Source organism: Pelodiscus sinensis, chromosome 29 (genome assembly GCF_049634645.1).
Source record: "Pelodiscus sinensis isolate JC-2024 chromosome 29, ASM4963464v1, whole genome shotgun sequence".
NCBI lineage: Eukaryota > Metazoa > Chordata > Testudines > Trionychidae > Pelodiscus > Pelodiscus sinensis.
This window is the reverse complement of record NC_134739.1, coordinates 15,299,157-15,324,801: the sequence shown is the minus strand read 5'-3', so window position 1 is coordinate 15,324,801 and position 25,645 is coordinate 15,299,157. Positions and strand designations below refer to the sequence as shown.

Below are 25,645 nucleotides of genomic sequence, written 5' to 3'. Positions count from 1 at the left end.
TGCAACCATAGTAAGAAACGTTGTGTGTCTGAAAACTGTAGGTACTGGGGGGACTTACAATTTTTTAAGGGGTACTTTATAAAAAAAGGTTGAGAAACACTGGGCTAGCGGACGTGGGCCCGGGACACTCTGTCAGGCTAGGAGTGGTGCGGGCGCACAGTAAACAATCCTTGGTCTAAAGAGAGCCGGCCCGTGCCTCAGTTTCCTATGCTGAAAACAGGGGTGATCCCCAGGGCTCTGTAAATTCCGGGGGGTCACACGGGCGAGGTGCTGTCTTGCTCCTGGCTCTGCCCCCAGAGCACGAGAGGAGCCGGCCCGGGGGCAGGAGAGCAGCGTCCTGTTCCTAGAGAGGGGGAGATCCCAGCCCCCGTTCAGTCAGTGGCCTGTCCCTGGGGCCGCTGGCCCTTCGCTCTCTTGTGCGTGTTCAGGGCCGGGCGCCAGGTGATTCCTGTTCACACATCTGGCTGCTGGGAGCAGGGCAGATCCCCTCCCCCCCGCTCTATGGGAGCGCTGGGAAGGGGCCCGGCGGGGGCTCCAGAGGGGGATGTGACTGCTCCCCGGCCCCTTTAGGGGACCCTCCCTGCTCCCCCCATGCTGCTCCCGATGCTTTGTACCTCTCATGTCAGGATCCCCGGGGGGGGGGGGGGCGCGTTGGGGTTCCCCGTCTCCTGCACCCCCGTAGTGGCACGAACAGACTCCGCCAGCCAGTGGAATTGAGGGAGTTTATTGCGTCCCCCAGATACAGCCCAGCACAGATGCAATCCGGTTACAGGAACTGGGGCTAAGAGGCCTCAGGGCCCCCCCTTGTGATGGGGGTGGCTGGGCCCTGCAATCCCAGCCCCCTCCCTAGCCCCTTCTCCCCTGCTTCCCAGACAGAAACTGACTCTCCTCCAGCCCGGCGCCCCAGACCGGGGCTGGTCTCCGCCCTCCTCCCTTTGTCTCTCCCTGGGAGGCGACCGGTCGGACCGGCTGGGAGCCCCTGGCCTAGTGACTCACCCGCTGTCCTGCTGGGCCGTGCTACAAACAGCCACCAGTGGAGTCACCCACTGCCCGAGCCCAGCAACCAGCAAGGCCCCCCCACGCCCCACTGGGTTAGAGAGCAGACAGCCCCCCCCGCGTCACAGGGGGTCACTGCTCCAGCCCCTGCCCTGGAGGGTGAAAGGACCCTGCAATGGGCCATTGCAGGATAATCTGCCCCTGTGAACATTTGCCTCCTGACCCCTAATGGTTGGCAGCCCTGAAGCCTGAGGCTTTATCCCCTCCCCCAAACCTTAGCTTCTGACTTTGCTTCTACCAGAAGCCAGGGGACTCCTGTTCTCCACAGAAATGCCAAGTCCCCTTTGGAGTCCTGCTCAGTTGGTGGCCTGGACAAAACCTTGTGGCGCTGAGTTCCACTGGTTAACTGGGTTGTAAGGGAACCGCATTTCCCCTTTGCTGTCTGAGTCAGCTCTGATCCCCCAAGTGCCTGGAGTTGCCACCGTGTCCCTTAAGTGCAGCCCCCGCCCCCACTGGGGAACAGTGGGCAGAGTCTCCTCTTGGAGGGGGTGCTGCATGGAGGAGAGGGGAATCCGGTCTCCTGTCTCTGAACAGACGGACAAGAACAGCAGATCCCTCGCCATCCACGTCTTCTAGTGCATCCTCCCAGGCTGGGGGAAGGGCGTGCACCACTCATCCCCCTCCACTGCCCCCAGGATGCAGCAGTGCTGGGCTGTGGGACCCGCCCTCTGGGCCTGCAGCTGCATCCTCTGTGCTCATGGCCCAGCGCGGAGCCCTGGGGGTCCCTCGGTGCTGGCTCCATGCACCGGGCCCACCTGGCTCAGCCCCACGTCCGAGCTGGACGTGTCCAGCGGGAGGCTGCCCAGGGGGAACTTTGGAGCAGCTGCGTCCAGGGGACACTGGGCAGCCCGGGCGCGACCGGGGACACAGGGCCCTGCTGCATAGGCGCCTGTGACCAGGCCCAGACAGCTCTCCAGCCTCCGGCCCTCCCCAGAGCTGTCTCTAGCCCCGCGCCCCCCCAGACACCCGTGCCAGCCGCCAGTGCGCTGACCCTGCCTCCCCCTGTCTCCGCAGAGCCGCCCCGCCATGTCGACCTCCAGACGCCGCGATGCCGACGAGGTTTTCGGTGAGTCCCCTGCGCGAGCTCCCCTCCCCCCGCTTGCCAGCCAAGGGAGATTTGAACCCAGGGCCGATGGCCTGAGGGCGGGGCGGGGGCGGCAGAGACCCAGGCTGGCGGAGGGAAGGTCGGGCTGGGGGAGTTGTCAGAGCCTGTGGGGGAGGGGAGCTGGGAGATTGGAGCTAAGGCCTGGGGGTGACTGGGGGGAGGAGAACCAGGGAGCTAGAGCCTGGCTGGGGGGGGCTGGGGAGTTCACTAGGGTAGTCAGCGCTCGCCTGGACTACCCCCCCATTCCTCATTGCACCATTTAAATTCCCACCTCCCACCATGCACGGACACCAGGCTTGTTCCCATGCGCCCCCCCCCCCCCCCCCGGCCGGCCCTGCAGCGAGGGGCAGTAAGCGCAGGGACTGGGGGGCCTGGAAATGAATTAGCTCCCCCTCCCCCACAAGCAGAGACCTGTTCTCCTGCCTCTCTGTCTATGGGGCTCCCTGGGACCCCCAGCTGAGGCCCCTTTTCCGGAAGGGCAGCGCGTGCTAAGTCTCATGGGAATCGGGGCCCAGCTTGCCCTGACCCCGCCCCTCTCTGACGCGCTCGCCCCTCAGCTCCCATTGGCCGCCATTCCTGGCCAATGGGAGCTGCTGAGCTGGCGTGTGGCCCAGGAGCCAGAGGGAGATGCTGGCAGTCTGTGCCGCCAGTCGGACTCCTAATGGCCAGGAGCAGCCACCAGGCAACCCCAGGGCCCTGCCCACTTGCCTCCTGCCCCCGGCTGCTGGGATCCTGCCAGGACCCTGCAACCCGCCAGAGCTCCTGCATGGCTGCCCGGGGCCCTGCCCATTCAGCCTCCTGTGGCTGCCCCCATGCGCCCAGCCCCAGCACGCCAGCCACACCCTCCTGCCCCAGCTGCTCTCCTCCCTCGCTGCTTTGCCCCGCCCCTCAATGGCCAGGGCAGGACTTTGGGCACCCTCCTGCTTTGGCTTGAGTTCCCCTCCGCCTTCTGTGGGGGCGAAGAGCTGTGCAGCTGGCCCTCCGCCCGGCCTGATCCGGCCTCCCTTGGCTGCCTGAAGCTCCGAGGCAGCCGAGGAGGGTTTGTGCGCAGAAGGAAGCAAGGACCAGGCCCGCCGGGGTTTCTGTCTCTCGGGATTTGCCTCCACTCAGGCAGTTTGCACCACGGTGCTCAGAGCGTGGGCTCACTCTGGTGCAGTGTCTTATCCTGGTGCAACACGTCCACTTGGGTCTGTGCCGTGGGAGCTGACGTGGTGCCAGCCAAACCCAGTGTGGGCAGGGCTTTGCGGTGAGGGAGCATCTTGCACACGCACATGCGCACACGCACTCACACATGCACTCTCACGCACATGCACATACACTCACACATGTGCACACACACATTCACACGTGCACTCACACATGCGCACACACACACATTTACACGCACACACATTCACACACACACACACATGTGCACAGACGCATTCACACATGTGCACACACGCATTCACACATGTGTACTTACATGCACTCACATATGCATACACACACATTCACACACACACATGCACATGTGCACACACATTCACACACGGGCACTCACACATGTGCACATTCACATTCACACACATGCACATGCACATTCACACACGTGCACTCACAAATGTACACGCATATTCACACACATGCGCGCACATATGCACACATGCACATGCGCACATGCATGCACACTCACACGCACACTCACACGCACATTCACATGCATGAACTCACACATGTGCACATGCACATTCACACAGACACTCACACATGTGCACACGCACACGTGCACTCACACATGCACGCATGCATGCACATGTTCACACGCACATGCACACTCACACATGCACACTCACACATACTCCTGCACACATGCACATTCACCCACGCGCACTCACACATATGCATGCGCACACGCGCGCTCACACACGGTGCCTCTGGTTAACAGATGCCTGAGCCATGACATGCCAGGGCCCCCCACTCCTCATCCAGGCCCACCCACCCCAGCCCTGCCTCTGTTCCCTCAAAAAATGAGGTCTACAAGATCTTTCAAAAAAGGGTGGAACGAGGCGTACAGATAGTTCGGACTGGGCTTCCTATTCCGAACTATCTAGTCTATGCTGCGTGTAGCCGCGGGCACGGAGTCCGCACTAGCGGGGATTTAAAAATGGTGGCGCCCGCCAACATGCAAATGAAGCCGGGAAATTCAAATCCCGGGCTACATTAACCACCCTAGTTCGAACTGGGGGCAGGGTAGACAGACCCAGAGGGCGTAGTCTAGACACAGCCAGGCAATGCCGTACCGGACCAAGCGCCCCCTGGTGCTGGCAGTGCAGCGCTAACCAGCTCCCTGCACTGGCCCCCAGCGCTCTGTGTCACAAGAGGCGTTGGGGGCACTGGGTGATCTGCCCCCGCTGAGGGGCCTGGCAAAACCTCCCAACGTGCGAGTTCCTCCCGGCCACGCCCACGCAGAGCCCTGCGCGTCCGCTCTGGGCAGTGCTGGGTGGGACCCGGGAGGCGTGTTCTGGCTACAATCCCAGAAGCCCATTTGGAAAGGCAGGTCTGGCAAGGGCCCTCTCCGGCGAGCGGGAAGGGAGGGAAGCAACCCGCCATTTTCCCCATTAGTGGCAGCTTCTCGCTCCTTTCCCCTGGAGCTGCGGGCTCACGGGCGGGCGCAGGCTTTGGCTGCCGTGTGCACTGGCCAGCCGGGGAGCAGGGACGGATTTACTGAGCTGCACACAGAGCAATGCTTTAGAGATGGTCCTCATTGCACGTGTGTGTGCGAGGGTCACAAGCCGGGCGTGCGTGCACTCTGGTGGCCTCCTGCATGTTGCTGATGAGAGGTGTGTGAGGGCACGTCCCAGTCCAGGCGTGTGGAATAAAGGCCGGATTTCTGCTAAGATTTTCTGGGCCTTCTGACAAGTGCCGCCCCACATGCTCCTAGTGCAGACCTTCCATCTCAGCCCCAGCCTCCCTCTGCTGCAGCCCCTGCTGGGTCTGACAGTCCCTGGCCTGTGAGCCAAGGGGCGTGGCTGCATGCTTATTGGGGTGCAACAGGGTCACGCATAAGTGTGCAAACGTCTGGATGTGTCAGGGACTAAGTGTGAGAAGGTGCTAATGGCCACGTTTGCACAATGGCCTGTGCATGATCAACTGGAGTGTCTGGTCTCTCCGTCTGTTCAGCCGAATTGTTTGTCTAAGGACCACGGGCCCAGCCCAATAGCTGTGTGTGGGGGGAATGTTATGAGCAGAGGCTGATACATTGTGGAGCAAGCACACGTTGTTCTCAGGCTGCTCCGGGTGTAACTAGCCAATGTCGCGGCTGTGTCCAGACACCCTCCTTCCCTCTGCGCTGCCTTAGGGGCTGGGTGCAGAAAGCCGGGTGGCAATGCTGTGACCCCTCCAATATGCTGGTGAACTCCTCCTGGGCTGGCCCCCCAGGTTGAGCACTTCTGTGTACTTCTACCCCCGGTATAGGAGAAAATCCTCAAAAGCCCCGGGCCACAGGGGACACGAGATTTCAGCGGCCGTGATGCATTTTTCACAGCCACAGATCTGGTAGACCCCGCTTACTGGAGCGGCTCCTCCCCCGCCCGCAGTGTCTGAGCACTGGGTCTTTCAGGCCTTGGAATCTGGATGCATACTGAGCCACCCTGCTACTGCCAGCCCAAGGCGAGGCCAGAGCCTTGTGTGGGGGGCCTGGGATGCTGGGCACGAGAACGGCTTTTTGCTTGTGTCGTGCCAGTCTCCTGATGCTCTCAGTGTGCCACACGCATTGGGGGGGGAGGCAGCATTGGCTCCATTTCACAGATAGAGAAACTGAGGCACAGAGCAATGTAAGCAACTTGCCCAGGATCGTGTGGAGGGTCCTTGGCAGAGCCGGGAATGCGTCCCAGGAGGCCTGACGCCCCTCCCCCCCACTGGCCCCAACCGCCTCTTTGCGGTGGAGCCTTTCTTCCCTGGAGATGGGGGGCAGGATTCTTGCCAAGTGCTGGGCGTGGGAGATGAGAAAACCTGGAAGGAGAGTGGGTCCCACCTGCTGTCCTGGGCACTGGCCTGTTACTGCTGCTTCCTGACAAGGCAGCGGGGGCCCTGGGGCGGGTCATCAACTCCGCTAGCCCTCCCCCTTCCCCCCAGCTATAGAGCCCCCCCATCCAGTGACTGGCCCCTGCGTTTCTCTCACTGATACAAAATCCAGGAGATCCAGCTCGGGAGCCCTGGGCCGGCAGGAGCCAGGACAGAGGCCGGGCACTTTGCTCTTCCCAGAGGTGAGCTGGCCCCGTGGGGCTTGGCGTGGGGCAGAACGACCAGAGCAAACGGCATCTTGGCCACGGCCCCTCCCTCCGCCCAGTCTCCACGTTCCCCTCGACCTGCCGCCAAGCCGACTCAGCCCCCCGGCGACGCTGCAGCCCCTGTGTCCTTGCGCTCCCCAACGCACCTCTTGTGCCCGTCTCGCTGGAGCCTGGGAGACGGCCCTGCGGGCGCACGAGCGGGACCCTCCGGAGCCAGATGGGTTCCAGGTGGCCCCGACCCCCCGGAGACTGGCTGCATCCTGTAAATCAGCCCCCGGCCCGGCTCGCAGCTCCCTTGCTGGGCGCAGGGCAAAGATTCCTGCTGCGAGCGTGTCATTCCCGCAGCCCCACGGTGCTGGCAGCGCTTGGCCATGCTCTGCCTGTGCCCACCAGGGCAGCCTCTGCATGGAGTTGGCAGTGAAAGGAGCCTTCGGTCAGACTCATGCCAGGGCCTCGGGGGCACTGGGGGTATGTCTACACTACAAAGTTAATTCGAACTAACAGACGTTAGTTTGAATTAACTTTCATAGGCGCTACACTAGCGGAGCGCTTAGTTCGAACTAGGAAAACCTCATTGCACGAGGATTAAGCCTAGTTCGAACTTACTAGTTGGAATTAAGGGGTGTGTAGCCCCTTAATTCGAACTAGTGGGAGGCTAGCCCTCCCCAGGTTTCCCTGGTGGCCACTCTGGCCAACACCAGGGAAACTCTATTGCTCCCCTCCCGGCCCCGGAGCCCTTAAAGGGGCACGGGCTGGCTACAGTGCCCATGCCAGGTGCAAGCCTGCCAGCACCCAGCCAGCAGACCTTGCACCTGGCACGGATCGAGCCACCCACCCGATGCCCCCCAGCCCTTCCCCTCTTCCCGGGACCAGGCTGGCGGCTCCCGGGAGCTTGCCCTGGACCGCAAGAGGCGGGCGCCCGCCTGGGCTAGTGCGGACATCGTGGACCTCGTCCACGATCTCCGCACTAGGCACAGGAAAGTGGCCGGCTAGGGCAGGAGAGCTGCCAGCCTGGCCACCCAGGAGCAGGTTTAAATGAAAATCAAGGGGGTCCACTGAGACCCCCGACCCTGAGCCCTGAGCTTACAACGGCCATACTGGGTCAGCCCAAAGGTCCATCTAGCCCAGTAGCCTGTCTGCCGACAGCGGCCAACCCTAGGGACCCTGGAGGGGATGGACCGAAGACAGTGACCAAGCCATTTGTCTCGTGCCATCCCTTTCCAGCCTTCCACAAACCTTGGGCAGGGACACCACTCCTACCCCCTGGCTAATACCACTCCATGAACCCAACCTCCATCACTTTATCTCACTTCTCTTTAAACTCTGTTCTAGTTTTAGCCTTCACAGCCTCCTGCAGCAAGGAGTTCCACAGGTTGACTCTTTGCTTTGTGAAGAACAACTTTCTGTTACTAGTTTGAAGCCTGCTACCCATTCCTTTCCTTTGGTGTCCTCTAGTCCTTCTTTATGGGAACTAATGAAGAACTTTTCTGTATGCACCCTCTCCACCCCACTCCTGCTTTTAGAGACCTCTATCCTGTCCCCCCTCCGTCTCCTCTTTTCTAAGCTGAAAAGTCCCAGTCTCTTTAGCCTCTCTTCATATGGGACCTGTTCCCAACCCCTGATCATTTTAGTTGCCCTCCCCTCTCCCAGCCTCTCTCTTCCCCTCTCCCACCTCCTTTTCCCAGTCTCCCCCAGTTTTGTTCAATAAAGACAGATTCAATATTGGAAGACACATTATCTTTATTTTGTACATCAAGAAGAGGGGCTAGGGAAGGGTAAGTGGAAGGAGGTGAGGGAGGAATGGGGTACGAGCCCCCGATGGGGAGGACTGGGCTGGCTCTGCGGGCTTCTGGGGGTGGAAGCTCTCCTGCAGCCCCCCAATTGCCCCCTCTCCCCAGATGGCAGCCTGTGGCAAGTGCAGCCGGGCTGATGGCCGAGTGCTGTGATGTGCCCAGTGTGGGTACTCCGGGCACTCCAAGCCAGGACTGCTTTGCAAGTGGGGCACCCCTGAGAACTGTCTGTCCGGGGTGGGGGTCGGGACCCTTTAAGCACAGCCCTCAGCTAACCTGAGACAGCCGCTCCACGCTCTAAGTCCTCCTCTGATGCCCTGCCGGCACTGTTTCCGGCCATCCTTAACCCCGGTTCAGGGTCCACTCAATGTGGACATGCTAGTTCGAATTAGCAAAACACTAATTCGAACTAGTTTTTTAGCCTGGATCTGTTAGTTCGAATTAGCCTAGTGTAGACATACCCTGAGCCACCTGACTCCCGGAGCATCTGGAGGCCGGCTGTGGGTCCTAGGTGTGGGCCAGTGAGTGTGTACGAGTGAGCGTGAGTTGTGCACATTTGTGTGAGTCTGAGGGGGGTGCACGGGAGTGCATTTCTGAGTGCAGTGTGTAATTTCATGTGGGTCTGGGTGTGTGCAAGCGAGTGGACTGACGGGTGTGTGTCCAGGAGTGAATTTGTGTGTGTGTGGGGATGTGTGGGGGGTGTGTGTGTGCATGCATTTTGGTGTATTTACAGGTGTCTGACAGCATTTACGTGCATGAATGCATTTACACGAATGTGCATATGTGCATCTCTGAATAGCCGTGTGCTCGTGTGTGTAAATGTGCATGTGTCTGAGTGTGCAAATGCAGGAAAATGCATGTCCATGCCTAAATCTGTGCAGGTACCAGTGAGAGACCTCAGGCTGCTGTCGCACCAGACAGGGAGGGAGGAAAGATGGGGGGAATCAAGATGGGAATAAGGAGTCCTGGGAGGGGCTGGGTGTGCGCGGGGGGCGTGAAGGCAGGTGGCTACTCCGCCAGCTCTGGTCGATTCCAGCAGGCCTCTGCCCACTGCTCCCCCCTCCCCCCGTGAAGTGCCGTGGGGAGGCGTTTCCTGCACAGGCCCTAGCGCAAGGACGGAGGCAAACTGGCTTTACATGAAAGCGGAAGGTGGGCTGGGGAGCTGCACTGGAACCAGGCCTCTGTGCCCTCCCAGCCCCGCTGTGGTGCATCCAAAGCTGATCTGACTGCTGAAATGCTGGCAGTTCTGCATGGGACTCCTGGGTTCCACAGGTCTGGGAGGGGAGTGTGGTCTAGTGGCTAGATTGGGGGCTGGGAGGCAGGACTCCTGGGTTCCACAGGTCTGGGAGGGGAGTGTGGTCTAGTGGTTAGATTGGGGGCTGGGAGGCAGGACTCCTGGGTTCCACAGGTCTGGGAGGGGAGTGTGGTCTAGTGGTTAGATTGGGGGCTGGGAGGCAGGACTCCTGGGTTCCATAGGTCTGGGAGGGGAGTGTGGTCTAGTGGTTAGATTGGGGGCTGGGAGGCAGGACTCCTGGGTTCCATAGGTCTGGGAGGGGAGTGTGGTCTAGTGGCTAGATTGGGGGCTGGGAGGCAGGACTCCTGGGTTCCACAGGTCTGGGAGGGGAGTGTGGTCTAGTGGTTAGATTGGGGGCTGGGAGGCAGGACTCCTGGGTTCCATAGGTCTGGGAGGGGAGTGTGGTCTAGTGGTTAGATTGGGGGCTGGGAGGCAGGACTCCTGGGTTCCATAGGTCTGGGAGGGGAGTGTGGTCTAGTGGCTAGATTGGGGGCTGGGAGGCAGGACTCCTGGGTTCCATAGGTCTGGGAGGGGAGTGTGGTCTAGTGGCTAGATTGGGGGCTGGGAGGCAGGACTCCTGGGTTCCATAGGTCTGGGAGGCGAGTGTGGTCTAGTGGTTAGATTGGGGGCTGGGAGGCAGGACTCCTGGGTTCCATAGGTCTGGGAGGGGAGTGTGGTCTAGTGGTTAGATTGGGGGCTGGGAGGCAGGACTCCTGGGTTCCATAGGTCTGGGAGGGGAGTGTGGTCTAGTGGCTAGATTGGGGGCTGGGAGGCAGGACTCCTGGGTTCCATAGGTCTGGGAGGGGAGTGTGGTCTAGTGGCTAGATTGGGGGCTGGGAGGCAGGACTCCTGGGTTCCATAGGTCTGGGAGGCGAGTGTGGTCTAGTGGTTAGATTGGGGGCTGGGAGGCAGGACTCCTGGGTTCCATAGGTCTGGGAGGGGAGTGTGGTCTAGTGGTTAGATTGGGGGCTGGGAGGCAGGACTCCTGGGTTCCATAGGTCTGGGAGGGGAGTGTGGTCTAGTGGTTAGATTGGGGGCTGGGAGGCAGGACTCCTGGGTTCCATAGGTCTGGGAGGGGAGTGTGGTCTAGTGGTTAGAACAGGAGCACTGGGAGTCCAGGGCTTTACACCCCATTCTGTCCACACCTCCCTTTGCAAGGAAATCCGAGCAGCCCTGTGGGCTGGGAGGCAGGGGTCAGGGGGGTGGATTTGGTGACAATGAAGGGCTAGTCATTGGGAGCGTCCGTCAGTCACTGGAGGGGCAAATATCCGCGTCCCTGAGACTCTCCGCCTTGGCTGCTGGATTCTGCAGAGCCCTCAGGCCCCAATGCCCCTCCGCTCTGGGGAACCCCCCGCCCCCCATGTCCAGGTGGCTTGGCCCAAGCAGCTCCCAGCCGGTGGCTTTGGGGGGCAGCGGGGCGGGGAAATGGACGCTGTGTCTCTTCTCTGAACCTCTCTCTTTCTTCTCCTGTTCCACCCTCCCCTCCCTCTTTGTCCCCGGCTGGGACTCTGCCCCCCCCTTTGCTTTGTCTTCCCTCCCCTTCTCCATCGCTTCCTCTCTTCCCCTGCTCCGGCCCATTCACTATCTCCTGCTCCCTGCCCGACCTCCCCCGGCTGCATCCCCCCACCAACCCCCACCCCTCCCCCCCGCTGTGTCCCCCTACCCTGCCCCAACGCCTTCTCGCTCTCTCGCTTCCCCTCCTCTGTCCCCCTCCCCCGTTCTCTCCTTCACTCCCAGATTTTAATGATGTGATTCCAGAGACCCAGAGGCTGGACAGCAGTTTGCAGAAGGGCCGTGCCCAGCTGTCGGCCAAGGGCAGGCGGCAGCGCCCCTCCCGGTCCCGCCTGAGGGACAGCGTCAGCTCTGCGGAAGGGGACCCCAGCCTGGAGGGGCAGGTGAGCGTGGGGCAGGCGGTGCGGGCGCGAGTGGCCGGGCGTTCACACTGGAGCCAGCCCCCAGCCCCTGCAGCGGGAATCGCTCCAACGCCCCTGTCTCGGGCACGGATCCTCTGCGGGGGGTGCTCAGCAGCTGCCCTGCAGGACTGGCCCAGCGCCCCGCCGGCTGCAGTGACAGATCCCGTGGGCCTCCTGCCACCGGCTCCGACTCCTCTAGTGCAGGGCGGTGGCCAGTGACTAGCGCTTCCGTGGGGCGACCCGTGGCCCTGCCCGGCCCAGCGCCTGGCAGGGTCGTGGATGGAGGCCACGGTTCAGCAGCGATCCTGGCAGGGGCTGGAAGGGCAGGCGGAGCGGGTCAGGAGGGGGTGGCCCAGAGCCGCCTGCTGCAGGGGGAGGCAGGCGACTGGCTTTGATCAGCCAGAGGCCTGATGCAATGGGGAGGCGAGGGGGATTCCAGACGAGATGGAGCAATGGCCGGATGGAGAGTGGCCGTAGAAGGGGGATACCAGCAATGGCCTGATCCAATGTGGCAGGCAGAGGGGGAGACAAGCAATGGTCTGATCCAATGTAGCAGGCAGAGGGGAGTACCAGCAATGGTCTGATCCAATGTGGCAGGCAGAGGGGGAGACAAGCAATGGTCTGATCCAATGTAGCAGGCAGAGGGGAGTACCAGCAATGGTCTGATCCAATGTGGCAGGCAGAGGGGGAGACAAGCAATGGTCTGATCCAATGTAGCAGGCAGAGGGGAGTACCAGCAATGGTCTGATCCAATGTGGCAGGCAGAGGGGGAGACAAGCAATGGTCTGATCCAATGTAGCAGGCAGAGGGGAGTACCAGTAATGGTCTGATCCAATGTGGCAGGAGGCGGGGGACACCAGTAATGGTCTGATCCACTGGGACAGGCAGAGGGGGCATCAGCATTGGTCCGATCCAATGTGCCAGGCATGGGGGGGGGGGGGGCAGACGAGGTGCTCTGCTCTGTGGTTGCAAGCCCTGTGCACCCTGGTGCTATGGAAGGCTTGGCCGATGGTCCCTGTGGGGCCCTCACCAGTGGGGTGGGGAGCAGCCGGCCATGCCCTGCTCCAGCACTGTAGATACATAGGGGCTGCCCCAGGTAACGAAGCAGCTCCTGGGGCAGGGGGTCGCAGGCTCCTTCCCATTGCTGACCCCCCGTCCCACCCACAGGAGGCCGATAACGTGGGCAGCCCACGGCACCGCCTGAGATCCCCGCTGCACGCCTCCCTGCAGGCCTCGCCCCTCTCCAGCTCCTCCCCCTTCCTCCGCGCCACCGAGTTCTCCTTCGACGCCTCCGTTGTCCGGCGGACGCTGGAGGAGGACGAGCAGCCTTCGTCCCCGCTGACCCGCTACCAGCCCCTGACCAACGCGTCCTCCCAGGAGGCCTTGGGATGCACCCCCACCAGCTCGCCCCCCAAGTCCTGCCACAGCTCGGACAGCTCGCCCATCTACACCCGGAGGGACCGCCGGGCGGAGCGGCACAGCGAAGGTAACAGCGGGAAACCCTCCCCGCAGCGCCTCCTGCTGGGGGAGGCTGGCGCTGTGGGGGCTGGGTTGTGAGCAGCAGGGCCCGAGTCCCAGCTGGTTCCCGGTGGCTTTGCCAGGCTGCACGGAGGTTGGGGGCCTGCCCCTGTCCCGCAGGGCTGGGGGGAGTCAGAGCTGGGCTTCGCCTGTGCTTGGGGGACGAAATCACCTGGCTGAGCAGGCGGACTCCCCCAGGCTTCCCAGCAGACTGTCCTGCCCTGGGGCTGCTGCCAACCTTCCGGGGCCCCCCGGGCCTAGCTCCACCAGACAGGAGCCGTTCTCCCCGGCCCTTTGATCTCTCCCTGCGTGTTCCCTGCTCCAGATGACGCCAGCCCGCCAGAGCCTGCCAGCCCCACCATCGGGCTGGACAAGAAGACCCGCAGGAAGTTCCTGGATTTGGGGTGAGTCCCACGAACGTGGCTCTCTGGGTAGGACCCTTGATACCTTTGGTTCCTCGGCTGCCCTAAGCTCCAGGTCATTGTCCTGAGCAGGCTCCATGAACCCCCAGGGACCACAGGGGCTGGATGGAGAGATAGCGGGTGGGCGTGTATGGGGACGGACACACAGACGAGTGGCTGGCTGGACAGCTAGAAGGGCATGTATGGGGATGGATGGATGGAGGTGTGAGGGGGACAGATGGACGGATAGGCAGAGGTGTGTATAGGGGGATGGATGGATGGATGGATGTGTGGGGATGGACAGAGGGCTGTGTTGGGGACAGGCGGCCGGCCAGAGGGCTGTGTTGGGGACAGGCAGATGGACAGAGGGCTGTGTAGGGGACAGACGGCCAGCCAGAGGGCTTTGTAGGGGACAGGCAGTCGGACAGAGGTGTGTAGGGGACAGACGGCCGGCCAGAGGGCTTTGTAGGGGACAGGCAGATGGACAGAGAGGTGTGTAGGGGACAGACGGCCGGCCAGAGGGCTGTGTAGGGGACAGGCAGTCGGACAGAGGGCTGTGTAGGGGACAGACAGCCGGCCAGAGGGCTGTGTAGGGGACAGACGGCCGGTTAGAGGGCTTTGTAGGGGACAGGCAGATGGACAGAGAGGTGTGTAGGGGACAGGCAGTCGGACAGAGGGCTGTGTAGGGGACAGGCTGTCGGCCAGAGGGCTGTGTAGGGGACAGGCAGTCGGCCAGAGGGCTGTGTAGGGGACAGGCAGTCGGCCAGAGGGCTGTGTAGAGGACAGGCAGGTGGACAGAGAGGTGTGTAGGGGACAGACGGCCGGCCAGAGGGCTTTGTAGGGGACAGGCAGATGGACAGAGAGGTGTGTAGGGGACAGGCAGATGGACAGAGAGGTGTGTAGGGGACAGACGGCCGGCCAGAGGGCTTTGTAGGGGACAGGCAGTCGGACAGAGGGCTGTGTAGGGGACAGACGGCCGGCCAGAGGGCTTTGTAGGGGACAGGCAGTCGGACAGAGGGCTGTGTAGGGGACAGACGGCCGGCCAGAGGGCTGTGTAGGGGACAGATGGCCGGTTAGAGGGCTTTGTAGAGGACAGGCAGATGGACAGAGAGGTGTGTAGGGGACAGGCAGTCGGACAGAGGGCTGTGTAGAGGACAGGCGGTCGGACAGTGGGCTGTGTAGGGGACAGGCAGTCGGACAGAGGGCTGTGTAGGGGACAGGCAGTCGGACAGAGGGCTGTGTAGGGGACAGACGGCCGGCCAGAGGGCTGTGTAGGGGACAGACGGCCAGTTAGAGGGCTTTGTAGAGGACAGGCAGATGGACAGAGAGGTGTGTAGGGGACAGGCAGTCGGACAGAGGGCTGTGTAGAGGACAGGCGGTCGGACAGTGGGCTGTGTAGGGGACAGGCAGTCGGCCAGAGGGCTGTGTAGGGGACAGGCAGTCGGCCAGAGGGCTGTGTAGGGGACAGGCAGATGGACAGAGAGGTGTGTAGGGGACAGGCAGTCGGCCAGAGGGCTGTGTAGGGGACAGGCAGTCGGCCAGAGGGCTGTGTAGGGGACAGGCAGATGGACAGAGAGGTGTGTAGGGGACAGGCAGTCGGCCAGAGGGCTGTGTAGGGGACAGGCAGTCGGCCAGAGGGCTGTGTAGAGGACAGACAGTCGGCCAGAGGGCTGTGTAGGGGACAGGCAGTCGGCCAGGTGTGTGTAGGGATGAAGGGATGGACTTGCTGCAGTTTATATGAATCTTGCTTGTCAGCCCCCACCCGACTGCCCTATGAGTATCGGAGCGCCCGGTGCTGGTCTCCCCCAGCCTGCAGGGGCTCTCGTCCCCCGCGCCTAACGAGCTGCCTCTTGCTCTGCCGCAGGGTGACCCTGAGACGAGCTTCCTCCAGCAAAAGCAGGAAAGAGAAGGGGAGCAGCCGCCTGTCCATGGGTAGCAGGTGAGCGGCCTCCCAAGCCCCTGCCCAGCAACGTCGCCCCGAGCTCCCCGGACTCCCTGCCTCCCTGTGCCCGTCGCCCTCCTGGCTTTTCCATGGCACTTGGGATGCGCCCGCCTTGCCGCTCAGCCTCCTCTCCTGGTGCCTGGTGCAGCGGGGACCCAGAGAGGGGCAGCCAGGAGAGGCAGCGCTGGAGACATGCTCAGTGATGGAGCTGGGGCGCCGGAGCCGTGAGGAGATGTGCAGAGGGGAGGGAGATCAGAGCTCGGGGGATGGTCTGGGTGCCCTGGATGAGCCGGGCCTGGGCCAGGCTGGGTTCAGTGGGGTCAGGGCTGGCCAGGCGGGCCGCTCGGGTGCTCTGGCCGCCTGCTGGGCCTGGGGAGCGAGGGAGCTAACCCGCCTCCGGCTCCTTCCCCAGGGAGCTGGTGGAGGGCGCCAGCCGCTCCGTGTCCCCGTTCATACCCTTCTCCTGGTTCACGGACAGCGGGAAGGGCTCGGCCTCGTCCGGCAGCACCGTCTCCCCAACCCGCTCTCCCCGGAGCGAGGGCTTCAGCCCCAAGAAATCTGCCTCCCAGGTCAGTCCCCGGCCCCGGCCCCCTCTGTACAGCCGGGGCAGCAGCCCTGAGGCAGAGCTGCCCTGGGGGAGGGGCCACGCCATACACAGCGCTGCCCTGGGGGAGGGGCCACGCCGTACACAGCGCTGCCCTGGGGGAGGGGCCACGCCGTACACAGCGCTGCCCTGGGGGAGGGGCCACGCCGTACACAGCGCTGCCCTGGGGGAGGGGCCACGCCATACACCAGCGCTGCCCTGGGGGAGGGGCCACGCCGTACACCAGCGCTGCCCTGGGGGAGGGGCCACGCCGTACACCAGCGCTGCCCTGGGGGAGGGGCCACGCCATACACCAGCGCTGCCCTTGGGGAGGGGCCACGCCATACACCAGCGCTGCCCTTGGGGAGGGGCCACGCCGTACACCAGCGCTGCCCTTGGGGAGGGGCCACGCCATACACAGCGCTGCCCTTGGGGAGGGGCCACGCCATACACAGCGCTTGCCCTTGGGGAGGGGCCACCCCATACACCAACGCTGCTCTGGGGGAGGGGCCACGCCATACACAGCGCTGCCCTGGGGGAGGGGCCACGCCATACACAGCGCTGCCCTTGGGGAGGGGCCACGCCATACACAGCGCTGCCCTGGGGGAGGGGCCACGCCATACACCAGCGCTGCCCTGGGGGAGGGGCCACGCCATACACCAGCGCTGCCCGGGGGGAGGGGCCACGCCGTACACAGCGCTGCCCTGGGGGAGGGGCCACGCCATACACCAGCGCTGCCCTTGGGGAGGGGCCACGCCATACACCAGCGCTGCCCTTGGGGAGGGGCCACGCCATACACCAACGCTGCCCTGGGGGAGGGGCCACGCCGTACACAGCGCTGCCCTGGGGGAGGGGCCACGCCGCACACAGCGCTGTCCTGGGGGAGGGGCCACGCGGTACACAGCGCTGCCCTGGGGGAGGGGCCACGCCGTACACAGCGCTGCCCTGCAGAAGGGGCCACGCCGTACACCAGCGCTGCCCTGGGGGAGGGGCCACGCCGTACACCAGCGCTGCCCTGCGGAAGGGGCCACGCCGTACACAGCGCTGCCCTGGGGGAGGGGCCACGCCGTACACCAGCGCTGCCCTGGGGGAGGGGCCACGCCGTACACAGTGCTGCCCTGGGGGAGGGGCCACGCCGTACACAGAGCTGCCCTGGGGGAGGGGCCACGCCGTACACCAGCGCTGCCCTGGGGGAGGGGCCACGTCGTACACCAGCGCTGCCCTGGGGGAGGGGCCACGCCGTACACAGCGCTGCCCTGGGGGAGGGGCCATGCCGTACACCAGCGCTGCCCTGGGGGAGGGGCCACCCCGTACACCAGCGCTGCCCTGGGGGAGGGGCCACGCCATACACCAGCGCTGCCCTGGGGGAGGGGCCACGCCATACACAGCGCTGCCCTGGGGGAGGGGCCACGCCATACACCAGCGCTGCCCTGGGGGAGGGGCCACGCCGTACACAGCGGTGCCCTGGGGGAGGGGCCACGCCGTACACAGCGCTGCCCTGGGGGAGGGGCCACGCCGTACACAGCGCTGCCCTGGGGGAGGGGCCACGCCATACACCAGCGCTGCTCTGGGGGAGGGGCCACGCCGTACACCAGCGCTGCCCTGGGGGAGGGGCCACGCCGTACACAGCGCTGCCCTGGGGGAGGGGCCACGCCATACACCAGCGCTGCCCTGGGGGAGGGGCCACGTCGTACACCAGCGCTGCCCTGGGGGAGGGGCCACGTCGTACACCAGCGCTGCCCTGGGGGAGGGGCCACGTCGTACACCAGCGCTGCCCTGGGGGAGGGGCCACGCCGTACACAGCGCTGCCCTGGGGGAGGGGCCACGCCATACACCAGCGCTGCCCTGGGGGAGGGGCCACGTCGTACACCAGCGCTGCCCTGGGGGAGGGGCCACGCCGTACACCAGCGCTGCCCTGGGGGAGGGGCCACGCCGTACACAGCGCTGCCCTGGGGGAGGGGCCACGCCATACACCAGCGCTGCCCTGGGGGAGGGGCCACGTCGTACACCAGCGCTGCCCTGGGGGAGGGGCCACGTCGTACACCAGCGCTGCCCTGAGGGAGGGGCCACGCCGTACACAGCACTGCCCTGGGGGAGGGGCCACGCCGTACACAGAGCTGCCCTGGGGGAGGGGCCACGCCGTACACAGCGCTGCCCTGGGGGAGGGGCCACGCCGTACACAGCGCTGCCCTGGGGGAGGGGCCACGCCGTACACAGCGCTGCCCTGGGCGGGGGGTCGTAGCTCTGCCATGGCCCTTCCTTTACACCTTGGGTTATCAGTGTCTGGTTCTGAGCGGCTTTCTTATTGCCAAAATAATAATGGGGAGGGTGCATGACTGTCAATGGCCCCGGGGGGGGGATCATGGGGTGCCTTGGGGGGGTGACTGTCAGTGGTTGTGGGGGGGATCGTGGGGTGCCTTGGGGGGGTGACTGTCAGTAGTTGTGTGGGGAGGATCATGGGGCTGCGTTGGGGGTGCCTTGGGGAGGATGGCTGTCGGGGGGATCATGGGGTGCCTTGGGGGGGTGGCTGTCAGTGGTTGTGGGGGGAGGATCATGGGGCTGCGTTGGGGGGTGCCTTGGGGAGGATGGCTGTCGGGGGGATCGTGGGGTGCCTTGGGGGGGTGACTGTCAGTAGTTGTGGGGGGAGGATCATGGGGCTGCGTTGGGGGTGCCTTGGGGAGGATGGCTGTTGGGGAGATCGTGGGGTGCCTTGGGGGGGTGGCTGTCAGTGGTTGTGGGGGGAGGATCATGGGGCTGCGTTGGGGGGTGCCTTGGGGAGGATGGCTGTCGGGATCGTGGGGTGCCTTGGGGGGGGTGGCTGTCAGTAGTTGTGGGGGAGGATCATGGGGCTGCGTTGGGGGGTGCCTTGGGGAGGATGGCTGTCGGGGGGATCATGGGGTGCCTTGGGGGGGTGGCTGTCTGTGGTTGTGGGGGGAGGATCATGGGGCTGCGTTGGGGGGTGCCTTGGGGAGGATGGCTGTCGGGATCGTGGGGTGCCTTGGGGGGGGTGGCTGTCAGTAGTTGTGGGGGAGGATCATGGGGCTGCGTTGGGGGGTGCCTTGGGGAGGATGGCTGTCGGGGGGATCGTGGGGTGCCTTGGGGGGGTGACTGTCAGTAGTTGTGGGGGGAGGATCATGGGGCTGCGTTGGGGGGTGCCTTGGGGAGGATGGCTGTCAGGGGGATCGTGGGGTGCCTTGGGGGGGTGGCTGTCAGTGGTTGTGGGGGGAGGATCATGGGGCTGCGTTGGGGGGTGCCTTGGGGAGGATGGCTGTCGGGGGGATCGTGGGGTGCCTTGGGGGGGGTGGCTGTCAGTAGTTGTGGGGGGAGGATCATGGGGCTGCGTTGGGGGTGCCTTGGGGAGGATGGCTGTCGGGGGGATCGTGGGGTGCCTTGGGGGGGTGGCTGTCTGTGGTTGTGGGGGGAGGATCATGGGGCTGCGTTGGGGGGTGCCTTGGGGAGGATGGCTGTCGGGATCGTGGGGTGCCTTGGGGGGGGTGGCTGTCAGTAGTTGTGGGGGAGGATCATGGGGCTGCGTTGGGGGGTGCCTTGGGGAGGATGGCTGTCGGGGGGATCATGGGGTGCCTTGGGGGGGTGGCTGTCAGTGGTTGTGGGGGGGATCGTGGGGTGCCTTGGAGGGGTGGCTGTCAGTAGTTGTGGCGGGTCGTGGGGGGGTGTTTAGCCTTTCGAATGTGCTGACCCCCCGGCCTTCCCCGTGGGCAGGACTCCACCCTGAGCGACGACTCCACCCCGCCCAGCACCAGCCCCCGGACGCTGGGCAGCGGCGCCAGCGAGACGAAATGCTCCTACCCCTACCACACCCTGTCGCAGTCCTCCGACGAGGTGAGCCGGCGGGGGCAGGGCCGGCCTGGGGGGGCTGGGTGACCAAGTCCAGGGGGTGGGGGGGGCTTTTCCGTCGGTCCCAGGGCCACAGCCTGCTCAGCTCCCGGGCCCGTGGCAGGGGTGGCTCCGTCTGTGGGCAGGTGGGGGCTGGAGGATCCCTGCCGGGCCCCGCTGCAGCTGCCCCCTTTCCGCCCGGCAGTTCCTGGACGAGCCCCTCAGCGCCGCCACGGGCTGGAGCAGCCAGCAAGTGGGCCAGTGGCTGGGGAGCCTGAACCTGGAGCAGTACGTGGGCGAGTTCGCGGCCCGCGAGGTGGACGGCCAGCAGCTGCTGCACCTGGATGGAGCCAAGCTGAAGGTGCGGGGGGGGGGGGGCGGGGGACAGACCTTGCCCCGGCAGAGCCCCAGCGCCCGCCCCTCAGCACGGTGGACCAGTCCTGATCGGCTTGGCCTGGGGCGGGGGGGGGGCTGGACAGGGCTCCCGATGTGCCAGTGGATTCTGATCCGTTTGGCCCAGCCGGGCATCCCCCCGGGCTGCTCCATGCAGGGGCGGGGGGGGGGTTCATCCCCTTCCCCTTCATCAGGGTCGCCCTTTAGCACGGGCCCCCCAGGGCCTCCCCTGTAGCCCCTCCCCCCAGCTGGGGGCTGCTCCATGCAGGGGCGGGGGGGGGGGTTTCATCCCCTTCCCCTTCATCAGGGTCGCCCTTTAGCACGGGCCCCCCAGGGCCTCCCCTGTAGCCCCTCCCCCCAGCTGGGGGCTGCTCCATGCAGGGGCGGGGGGGGGGTTCATCCCCTTCCCCTTCATCAGGGTCGCCCTTTAGCACGGGCCCCCCAGGGCCTCCCCTGTAGCCCCTCCCCCCAGCTGGGGGCTGCTCTCCGCGTGACCGTGCGCCCCACCCGGCTGCCCCCTCCAGGCGCTCGGCGTGAGCAGCTCCCAGGACCGGGCCCTGCTGAAGCGGCGGCTGAAGGAGCTGGGCGCGGCCGTGGAGAAGGAGCGCAAGGCCCAGGAGAAGCGGGAACGGCAGAAGAAGAAGGAGCAGGAGCGAAGGAGTTAGGGAGGGCGAGTTGGCACGCAGCTCCGCCCAGCCGAGGGGATTCGGGCGCGCAGGGACCACGGCGGAGCCCTGGGCACGGGGCGGCAGAGACACCGGACCCCCGGGGACCAGCCAGTGCGAACGCTGGAGCCGCTGCTGGGCAGCCTTGGTGCCCACCCAGGGGCCGGTCTGTGGGGCGAGGCAGCATCGCCGGGGGGCACGGAGCTGCCAGCAGCCTCCTGGATCCCTGCTGGCGCCCGTAACAAGCAAGCCCCTCTCCTCTCCTGCCCCTCCCCTTCCCCACTCGGGGGCTGCTGGCGCCGCTGGGCCCGGCCCCCGCCTGGCTAGTGGTTGGCCCCGCTGCTGGGCCCGGCCCCCGCCTGGCTAGTGGTTGGCCCCGCCGCTGGGCCCGGCCCCCGCCTGGCTAGTGGTTGGCCCCGCCGCTGGGCCCGGCCCCCGCCTGGCTAGTGGTTGGCCCCGCCGCTGGGCCCGGCCCCCGCCTGGCTAGTGGTTGGCCCCGCCGCTGGGCCCGGCCCCCGCCTGGCTAGTGGTTGGCTCCGCTGCTGGGCCCGGCCCCCGCCTGGCTAGTGGTTGGCCCCCCTGCTGGGCCCGGCCCCCGCCTGGCTAGTGGTTGGCTCCGCTGCTGGGCCCGGCCCCCGCCTGGCTAGTGGTTGGCCCCGCTGCTGGCACATCTTCCCCCTCCCGGCTTCCCTGCTGATCTTCGGCTGCTCCCGATTGGTTCCAGTCACCGAGCTGCTGACCGGCTGGCCTGCCTCACTAACCCCCCTCCCCTCCCCCGCTGAAGGACGGCTCAGCCCCAGTGCGGATGCAGGATGAAGGCAGTGCATGGCAGCACCCCTCCCCCACCCACCACGCCTCCGGGGCCCAGGGTGGCCACAGCCCGGACTCACAGGGCCTGGCCCAGTTGCTGAGAGCACAGACACCGGCCCAGGGAGAGACCAGGAAGGAAATAAAACCAATTGCAACCAGCCCTCCCCCCAGGGTCGCTCTGCGCCATGCCCCCCCCCCCCGCCCCGGCGTGCCAGGCTGGGCCGGAACAGGGGAGGGGTGAGCTGCCCTGGTCCGTCAGGCCCTTGTGTGTGTCTCTAGGGCAGCCTGGGCAGGGGGTGGGGGAGGCCGGAGTCTCAGGGGCAGGCGCAGTCCCTGCCCCTGGGTGTGCTGCCCCGGCGGGGCTCTGCTGGCGGGAAGGTGGGGGGGGGGACGATGCTTGCGCCTGGAATGCACTGGAGCCAAGTCCAGGAAGCCCCAGCAGCTGAGACGGGCTTTCCAGGGCGGCTCTTTGCTCCTGCTGCCCTGCCCTCTAGGGATGCTCACCCCGCACCCTGCGGAGAAAGGCCTTGGGTACCACGGGGGCACTGCTCAGCCCCCCCAGCTCCGGGAGCAGCACTGCTATAGGGGCAGCCCTGCCCTGTCGACCCTTAACCCCCGGCAGTAGCACCCCTCACACCCCGCCCCAGCCAGGAAGCAGCAGCGCCCCGACTCCCCTCCCCCCTCTGGCAGCAGCGCCCCGACTCCCCTCCCCCCTCCGGCAGCAGCGCCCCGACTCCCCTCCCCCCTCCGGCAGCAGCGCCCCGACTCCCCTCCCCCCTCTGGCATCAGCGCTTCAATAGGGGCGGCCCTGCCCTGTCGACCCCCCCCGGCGTGTCAGCTGCTTGCGCGACCAGAGCCCCGCGCTGCCCAGCATGGCCGAGGAGTGCCGGGCCGGGTGCGTGCGGCAGGCTGGGCGCTGGCTGCAGGGCTCGGGGCCCGGGGAGGTGAGGGGGCTGGTGCAGCGTGTGGCACGCTGGGGCTGGATTGACAGTGGCTGGGCAGAGGCAGGGGAGCGAGGGCGAGGCCGTAGGCACAGGGCTGGCGAAGGGGGCGCTGCAGCCAGGCATTGCAGGGGCAGGGAGCTGCTGGGGGAGGGGGTGAGCGTCACCTTGTGCCAGCCCCTCCCATGCAGCGCAGAGTCCTAACTTTCAGCCTCCCCCCCCCCCCCCCGGCGAGGTGGGCCCCTGATGTGGCTTGAGGGGGGGCTAGCCCCCACCCCGTATGACGAGTCCTGGGCCAGCAGGGGGGGTTACAAAGGGCTCCCACCCTGCTTGCCCCTTGGTTGGCCCTGGGGACCCCGCTGCACTTTCCTGGAGCGGGGGGCAGTCCTGGCAGGTTTAATCCTGGCTGGGTGAGAGGGCCATGCCAGAGCTGCCCAGCTGGGTGGGAGGAGGGGGGCTGTGAGCCCGGGGGGAGAGGGGGAGGTCCTGAGCTAGGGGGTGTGTGGGGCAGGGACGAGCCCCTCTGTAGAGCACCCGGAGCCCTGGCTCCTACCAGGGACCTGGCTGGGTTTGCAGGGTGGCCAGCCCTCTAGTCCTGGGCCTGGCACACGCTCGGGTGGGGGGGGGGATGGAGGGCCGGGGCGCTGCATCCAGAGGGCTGCCCGGAGAAGGGCAGAGCGGGCACCCCAGTAGCCTCCCACCCATCTCTGCTGTGGGGGGCCGGGGATCAGCCCTGCAGGGCGTGGCCGTGTGGCAGGCTGGAATAGCGCCCGGCTCGCTAGTGGCCTGCAGTGCCCCCACCCGCCACACGGGGGCAGGGCGCGCTCAGCCACCCAACAGCCCGGTTTCCGGCCATGCACGTGGGAGCTGCCGGGGCCGGACGCCCCCCCAATGGTGCCGGGCGCTGCACGTGCAGCCCAAGGGGCGGCTAGCACCCAGGAAATCAGCTACGCCCCTCCCGCCCCACCACTGCCCGGGGCGGTGTCCTGGCTGGGGGCGGGGCGCAGGGGTCTAAGGGGGGGGCTCTACCGGGCAGGACTCTGGTTTCCTTTGCCGCCGCCTTGCTGTGCACGCGTCCCCCTCCTGGCCAGCGGGCCCCTACTGCCCCAGGTGCGCCCTGCTTGGTGCGCCAGGACCCTGTGGAGGGGCAGGCCTGAGGGCTGAGCGCACGCTGGGTTTCTGGCCACACACCCGCTGACCGGCCATAGCCGGGGGTGGGTGGCTCTTGGCCTTAACCTGCCCGCTGCTCCCCCGGCCTTGCAGCGCCAGGGCTGGCTGGTGCCTCGTGGCAGCTGCACAAAACGTCCCAGGCCAAGCCGGCCCCTTTGCACCCCCTGATGGCCCCCGACAGGAGCAGGCCCTGGCCCTGGAGCCCCAGGTGGCCCGGTGCCAGGCTCCACCGCCCCACGTCTGCTGGGAAATGCTGCCTGGAGATAGCAGGCCCACGCCCTGCCTCGCAAGCAGCCGCCTTCGGCCCAGTGGGCCCTGAGCCAAGCCCCAGCGCCTCGCCCAGCCCAGCCCGTAACCACTGACCCCGGGCAGGGCCACCCCAGACTCAGCCCCCTGCCCAGCCCGGCTTGAAAGGGGGCGGTTAAGTGTTGGAGTGACAATCAGGGCACTGCCCCGCCCCCGCCCCCCACCCGGCAGGCAGCCCAGGCTGCTCCACACACACTGGCACGTCCCCCCCTCCCCGCCTGGCACAGCTCAGCCCTGGCACGGCCGGGACACGCGCTGCTGGGCACGGCCAGCCTGGTCATAGGAACCCCCGCGGGAGCCCAGGGAACCCCAGCATGGCCAATGGGGCTGGGCCCAGGGACGGACTCGCCTTTGCTCCCCCCCAGCAGCTGCCCTGTTGGCTCCTGAGTGAAACCCGACCGGGAGCCTTATTTTTAGAGTTGGAAAAGTCAGCAGGTGGCCTGGGCCTTGTGGCCCCGCCTGCCTTAGCCCGGGGAGGGGGGAGCTAGGCACTGGGGCAGGCAGCTGGGGCCGGGGAGCGACCCAGGGCAGCTCCCTAGTGCAGAGGCCCGATCCAGCGTCCAGGAGGGGCTGGGTTGGGCAGGTCTCTGTCCTCCGCCGCCGCGTGGCCACGGGCCCCTTGTGCTTGATGGCAGGCCCTGGGATAGCAGCTCTCCAGGCCGTGGCTGGGTGGAGCAGCCAGGCTGCAAGGGGGCGGGGGCCACATGCTCCCTGCTGCCCGTGGGCAGGGCTTGACCCCAGGGCCCTGCTGAGGCTGGAGGCGCACAGAGCACGAAGCAGGGGCCAGCACGGGGCTGGCGTGTCCCTGGGGCCTTAGCGCTGGGCAGAGCCCCACCGGTCACGTGCCCTGATCCCGGCCCTGCTGGCGGCCACCCAGTGCCGAGAACCCAGCTCGGGCAGACGCTCCGGCCCCGCCCCCTGGGAGCTCAGGGAAGAGACGAGAAAGCGGCCCAGGCTGGGGGCAGGGCCCTGGGGTGCAGGGACAGGCAGGCCCAGAGCAGCGCCCGCAGCCCTCCTTCGCCCCGGGGCACTGGCCGCTCAAGGACGCAGGAGTCAACAGGGCAGCCGGGCGAGGGGGGCGGGCCCCGAGCGGGAGGGGCTCCGCTGCTCTGGACACAGGCCGGCTCCTGCCCGCTGGGCGCTGCCGGGGCAGGATGAGCACGGCCAGGGAGCGCTGGGCAATCTGACTACAGCTCCCCGGGGAGCAGGACTGCTGCCTTCCAACGCCAGCTCTGCCCCTGGGAACACTGGCCTGGGGATCGCAAAGCACGCTGGGAAGCTGGCATACTGACGGGAAACTGAGGCACAGGTGGGGGCAGAGCTAGGGCCCCAGGACTCCCTCGGAGGCAGGTTTAACACAGCAGCAGGGCGGTGCCGTCGTGCTGAGCTGCAGCCGCGGCCGACGGAGCCTGCTCGGAGGAGCTTCCAGCCACCCTGTGAGGGGACACAGGGCACCAGGCGTGGGCCGGGTTCACCCACCACGCCGAGCGACTCGCCGGACAGGTCTCGGTGGGCTGCAGAGGCTCTTGGGATCGCTCCGAACCCTCCACTTACCAAGCCGCGTGGGCCCGTGCAGGAGGCAGGGCGTGAAATCCAGGGCGGGGTAGTCAGGCCCCGCCCCGCACCACAGGAACGACACCAACGCCCGGCCAG

The 25,645-nt window shown here is 66.1% G+C and overlaps 1 protein-coding gene across 6 annotated transcripts in view; it reads left to right on the top strand.

Annotated features, from left to right (window-relative positions):
- Positions 1-21,735, top strand: part of SAMD14 (sterile alpha motif domain containing 14) — a 32,568-nt gene extending 10,833 nt beyond the window's left edge. For 2 of the 6 annotated variants that reach the window (XM_075911356.1, XM_075911358.1), the window contains exons 2-11: positions 2,071-2,122; positions 6,339-6,408; positions 11,275-11,411; positions 12,597-12,915; positions 13,273-13,351; positions 15,213-15,287; positions 15,703-15,859; positions 19,594-19,713; positions 19,913-20,068; positions 20,625-21,735. In XM_075911356.1, the coding sequence (XP_075767471.1) occupies positions 2,071-2,122; positions 6,339-6,408; positions 11,275-11,411; positions 12,597-12,915; positions 13,273-13,351; positions 15,213-15,287; positions 15,703-15,859; positions 19,594-19,713; positions 19,913-20,068; positions 20,625-20,765 (1,306 nt within the window). In that variant the 3' untranslated portion in view covers positions 20,766-21,735. Of the gene's footprint in view, positions 1-2,070; positions 2,123-6,338; positions 6,409-11,253; positions 11,412-12,596; positions 12,916-13,272; positions 13,352-15,212; positions 15,288-15,702; positions 15,860-19,593; positions 19,714-19,912; positions 20,069-20,624 lie in introns of all 6 variants that reach the window. The other 4 variants (XM_075911360.1, XM_075911357.1, XM_075911361.1 and 1 more) reach the window with 2 other exon arrangements.
- Positions 21,736-25,645: the final 3,910 nt, after the last annotated feature.